The sequence below is a fragment of the Squalius cephalus genome (genome assembly GCF_949319135.1).
Source record: "Squalius cephalus genome assembly, chromosome: 11".
NCBI classification, from domain to species: Eukaryota; Metazoa; Chordata; class Actinopteri; order Cypriniformes; family Leuciscidae; genus Squalius; species Squalius cephalus.
The window spans coordinates 31,390,844-31,396,938 of NC_137132.1; the positions used below are offsets into that span (position 1 = coordinate 31,390,844).

The 6,095-nt window shown below is 39.4% G+C and overlaps 1 protein-coding gene across 1 annotated transcript; it reads right to left on the minus strand.

Moving 5' to 3' along the window:
* Window positions 1-641: 641 nt before the first annotated feature.
* On the minus strand, window positions 642-1,589 carry LOC307167233 (olfactory receptor 6N1-like; the record flags this gene model as incomplete). Its single annotated transcript, XM_079886222.1, has 1 exon — window positions 642-1,589. The coding sequence occupies one exon, from the start codon at window positions 1,587-1,589 to the stop codon at window positions 642-644; it is 948 nt and encodes a 315-aa protein (XP_079742348.1).
* Between the last annotated feature and the right edge of the window lie 4,506 nt (window positions 1,590-6,095).

A 6,095-nucleotide genomic window follows, 5' to 3' on the forward strand; every position in this document is an offset into this window, starting at 1 on the left:
ATGGGTTAACATTACATTATATTTCTTAACACTTTTTTTTTTTTTTTTTTTTTCCCTGTGGTACAAACTGAATTTGTCATTAAAATTGTCATTAAGTGTTAATACTCTGTCAAATTATTTTATAACAGTGTCATGCATATTTTTCTGGACCTCAACTACAGTGATACGAATTATTTTATTTTTTTTATTAAAATGTCATTAAGTGTTAACACTTGCAAATTATTTTATAACTAATACTGGAATACGGGGAAAAAAAGTGGTCAGAAATATATTCATGACACAGTTATAATGGCCTCATGACAGCCAATGTCAAAACCAATCACATGACAGTTTAATGTAATGTTAACCCATAAAGCTAAGTAGTTTCTTAAGTTTGATAATTAATCTGCTATGTTTATGTTTATATGTTTATGACAATTTTATGACAGGTTATGATGTATTGGTTTATGTCAAGATGTCATAACAAAGACATCTCAAACAATGTCATCTTTGCATTAAAAATGTCATAATTGAGCGAATGACACTTAATGACAGTTGTCATAAACATGCATAAAACCTCCTTCATATTCATGACATGTGTCATGTCAGTCTTATGCACACCTTCAAGTAAAGCGTTACCCATCTTCGTATGTGACTAATATTCAATCAGATATTTCCACTTCTTTTTTGAAAAGCAGTCTCACGACTTCCTTCCGTAGTCTTGTCAGATTTAGTCCATAAATGAGGGGGTTTAAAATGGGTGGTATGAGTAAGAATTCCAGGGCCATGAAATTACGCAAATCTTGTGGCAAACTCTTTGAACCATAACGACTGTACAGCACATCAAACAGCAAAGCAACAGTCACATTGAGCAATGCTAGAAGATGTGGTACACATGTTTGTATGAATTTGTGCCTGCCCTCTATTGACTTTCTGCATTTTTCAATCAAGTAAATGTATGAGAAAAATATCAATATTCCATGTCCAAAATATATACAAATGATTACATACCCAATCACATTATTTACTGTTGTAGAAAAACAGGAAAGTTTAACAACTGACCAATTTTCACAATATAGCTTTTCAATACTAGAGCCACATAATGTTAGTCTTGATGTTAATACAATTAAAACAGACACGCAAAAAAATGGAGAAAGCCAGCAGAAAAGGATACATTCAAGAACCCTCTGATCGGTCATTACTGAATGATACTCAAGTGGTCTACATATTGCCACATACCTGTCATATGCCATCACTGTTAATGTTGAAACGTCACACAGAACAGATGAATAAATGACAAATATCTGAATCAAACATCCAGCAAAAGAAATCACATGATACTGGGATAATAAATCATACATGAATTTAGGGTAGAATCCACCAGAGCCAAAAAGTCCATTTACACACAAATTACAAATAAAGACATACATTGGCTCATGAAACTTCTTATGTGAGATTACAGTGTAAATGATGGTAACATTACACAACACAATTAACGGATAATACATTGCAGTCAATGAAAAAAAAACAAATCTTTTCCCCATCGTTTCATTTAGTCCAGAGAGTGTAAACACTAAGTCAAAGGATTCATTCTCTAGTGATGGCTGCATCTGGAATGATATGCAAATTATTATGATAGTGATATCATTATGCACATCATAATACAAATAAGTACATTTGAAATTAAAAGTTAGATCATTTTAAATATAATCATTCAGATTGTCAGCTATTCAGTCCTATTTCAGACGCAAGCAATGAAATAATTAAAATCTTACCACAATCTCTTTTTGTTAGTTTGACAGTGTTGTGAAAGGTTGATCTGGTGATATATATATGGAGACTATTCTCATGCTAATTGTCTTGTTTGTGAACACTTGCAATACTTTTAATAAGCTCTCGTGAGAAGTTTTTTTTTTAATATATATATATATATATATATATATATATATTTAGATTTGCTCTGCAAGTCAGTCTGGCCAAGAGCCCATTCAAGCCCATTTCCAATCTTTCCAAATCTTGGCACCAATCACAAACGTTGAGGCGGGCTTTACACGACGACGATCGCTCTGATTGGTTTTAGGTCTATCCAATTGTGCCTAGAGGCATTTGAGCAACGTCCGTTGGTGACGCCCCTTTTGGAAATGGGATGTGAATGAAGCTTCCCCAGACCCACTCTCAGTTACGACTGAGAAGGGTCTGGTGTCAACCAGGCTATGTCTATACTACACATGTCATTAAAGTAATATGCAAATGAGCAAGTGAGGTACTTAATGTGTGTACTGTATGTACGAGTATACCAATTGTAATAACCTCATTATATATTTCACATTGTATTTATTTATTTATTTATTTTGTCTGCAACATGTCTCTGTAAATTTATTGTTAAAACGTCTCAGTTAAGTATGGTAACCCTCGTTCCCTGAAGGAGGGTACGTCGTGACCGACGGATAGGAATTTCGCTAGAGAACCCAATCTACTTCGATTGAAACTAAACGAGCCAATGCACATTGGCACAATTGGCGTGCAATCATTTGCATCAGCTGTTCAGCCCCGCAGCGCGGGTATATAATGAGCAGTTTTTTGCCGAGGAGCCGAGCCGATGAGCTGGCTGCCCCGGCGGGTCTCTGCAGATGTAACGATGGGACTTACATCTCCGTTCCCTCCTTCAGAGAATGAGGGTTACCATACGTAACCGAGACGTTTCCTATCAGTCGGTCACTCTCGGCATACGTCGTGACCGGCAATAGGAATCCCTACCAAAGCACCACAGCTGCTGCACCCCATCCAGCGCCCTGTGCAAGCCTCTACTTACACAGAGTATGCCTGTCACTGTTTTTCCGTGATAACCCACACAGTGAGATTTTTGGATAACACTGGGAAAGCGTGCCCTTTCTATGGAAAAGGGGAATGCTGCGGAAGCACATTCTTCGGAGGATTTATGTGGAAAATACATATGGACTAGCCCAAAGGTTTTACTGCATATGAATACTGGGTGACTTAGCCCAAGGGAAAGACAAGGGCTTCGATTAGGAGCAGCCTAGAATACACATATGGGATCCCCGTAGGGTCACACATATGGAATCCAGCCTTAACCCGGTTCTCAAGGATTCAATGGTAAAGGCCTGGCACCGGACGCTCCACCATGTCCGGGCCGAGGGTGTTGGAGGACTCACAGGTTTTTCACTCTGGAGAAATAAGGAGCACAGTGGGGTGCAGCAAGCCGACAGAGCTGAGCCTCTCAGTGCTTCTACATGTTTAGGGTGAGAACACGGGAGGAGACCAGCTCTACACGTAGGCTATAAAATCTAGCGAACGTGTTAGGTGTCACCCACCCCGCAGCTCTACAGATATCTGTTGGCAAGGAGCCACGTGCCATCGCCCAGGAGGATGCAACGCCTCTAGTGGAGTGAGCATGCAACCTGAGTGGGCAGGGCACGCCTTGTGCTTGGTAAGCTAAGGCGATGGCATCAACTATCCAGTGGGCCATTCTCTGCTTGGAGACAGCCTTTCCCTTCTGCTGGCCTCCGTTACAGACAAAGAGCTGATCTGAGGTCCTGAGGCTTTGAGTTCTGTCCACATACAGATGCAGGGTGCGAACGGGACAGAGCAAAGCCAGGGCTGGGTCTGCCTCCTCCAGGGGCAGCGCTTGCAGATTCACTACCTGGTCTCTGAAGAGAGTGGTAGGAACCTTGGGCACACAGCCAGGCCCGGGTCTCAGTACAACATGGTCGTACTCTAAGCACAATTCGTCAACCGAAAATGCTTGCAGGTCCCCTACCCTCTTGATAGAGGCCAGTGCAATCAGCAGCAAAGTCTTCAAAGAGAGAAGCTTTATGTCTGCTGACTGTAAAGGCTCAAGGGGAGCATCCTGAAGAGCTTGAAGCACCAGAGAAGGTCTCAAAAGTGTATGGAGGGGGGTCGAGGAGGGTTTAACTGTCTCGCCCCACTAAGGAACCTGATGACCAGGTTGTGCTTTCCTACTGATTTGCCATCTATCTGGTCGTGATATGCGGAAATAGTGGCAGCATGTACTTTGAGGATGAAGGGAGACAGCCTTCGCTCCAACCTTTGCTAAGCACGGACCCTATCAAACATCTTCGGGGGTCCTCTCGGCGAAAAGAACACCACTCGGCGAACAGGTTCCACTTCAAGGCGTACGCACATCTCGTCGACGGCGCCCGTGCAGAAGTGATGGTGTTAAGTACCTCTGGGGGTAAGTCACCTAGAACCTCTGCGTCTCGTCCAGGGACCAGACATGGAGTTTCCAGAGGTCCGGACGCGGGTGTCATAGGGTGGCCCGTCTCTGAGTCAGAAGGTCCTTCCTCAGCGGAATGGGCCAGGGAGGGACTGTCACAAGGAGCTTGAGTTCTGGGAACCAGGTCTGGGTGGGCCAATAGTATTCATGATCATCTCACAAAGTCTGTGATATATTTGAAGAAATTAAAATTTTTGCCATTTGTAGTAGACAAATATGGGTACTTTGCCTAAAAGTTTCAGAAAAAAAAAAAAAAAAAGGTTGTTTTAGGTGCTGAAGAAAAAAGTGTTACAACCGTCCCCGGTGTCCCCTATTTATTACTGACTGACTTGCCTATTGCATTTCGTTATCATTATTGAATATTTTTAATAATTTGTTTTTTCATGCATATGTAGTGGACAAATTGGTCCTACTTGTTACAGGTTTGATACTTTACTAAAAATGATATTCATTTATAGTATGAGTCCCTGATTATATGTTGCGTGTTCTCTTGTTTTGTTTTGTTTTTTAAAAAGACAAACCATAATTTTTTTTGGAAAAAATGGATGGATTTATAGTGTTTTGAAAAAAAAAAAAAAAAACTTTGAATTTATCATCAACAATATTGTTGTTTGATTTAATAATCATTGTTCAACATGTTCAGACTGAGAAAAAAAAAAAAAAAAAAAAAAAAAAAAAACATTTTAACAGGATAAATTGAATATTCACAATATGTGTGGGTCTAGGTAAAAAAAAAAAAAAAATCCTGAAAACTATTGAAATGGATTTCTAGCATTTTGGACAAGAGCTCCATATATATATATATATATATATATATATATATATATATATATATATATATATGTATATATATATATATATATATACACTTCTGTATAGTTTTTGGAGCATCAGCTGTAAAATGCCAGGCAGTGCTCATGATGCCAATGTTCTACGCCAGTCTGACCTCTTCCAAAGATCCCACCTGCTACCAAAGGTGAGGCTTGTGACAGCTTTACTTTTTAAAGGGAATATTAATTAAATAATACTATGTAATTAATTCTTATTTTTATTGTGAGAAGAACATCGAGGCACAACACACTAGGCTTTTAATAGTTGGGGACCCTGCATACCCCCTCCTTGACTGGCTCTTGAAAGGATACATAAATTCTGCACATTTGAAATAAAATAAAATAAAACCCCTGAACAAGAATCTTTTAATGCCCACCTGAGTTCACTACGAGTGGGAGTTGAGAACATGTTCAGGATTTTGAAGTCAAGGTGGAGAGTGCTCCTAAAATGAAGTGATTTTCACTACACCTTCACACCAACTGTGATTGCTACCTGCTGTGCACTGCATAAATTTTGCCAGACCGAGAAGGACAATGCCAACAGCAGGTGGTTGGAAGAGGCTTGTGACCTCAATGCTATCTATCCTCAACCTAACCACTCAGTGAATATGGAGTGCATGTTCCCGTGTCCATTTTTAACTCCTCTTAAGAAATGTGTGTTTGTCTTTAATGAATATGGGACTCTACAACACAATCAGTGCATGAATGGACAATCAGTGTCACAAGCACAATCAGTGTATGACAGTTAAATTACATCAAAGGAACATAAACATCATGAACATTTGAAATTCACATTCAAGCGTAAGCCTGCATCATTAAATGTTTTCATACAAAATATATATAGTGTAATATGGCTGGAAAGAAAAACCTATCACAATTGTTATGTTGCCCATTTCAATAAAACAATTTCCATAGTGTTAGAATGTCTAGGATAATAAAATATTTGGGTAACACTTTACTTGAAGGGGTGTGCATTAGACTGACATGACACCTTCATAATCATGACATGACATATGTCATGAATATGAAAG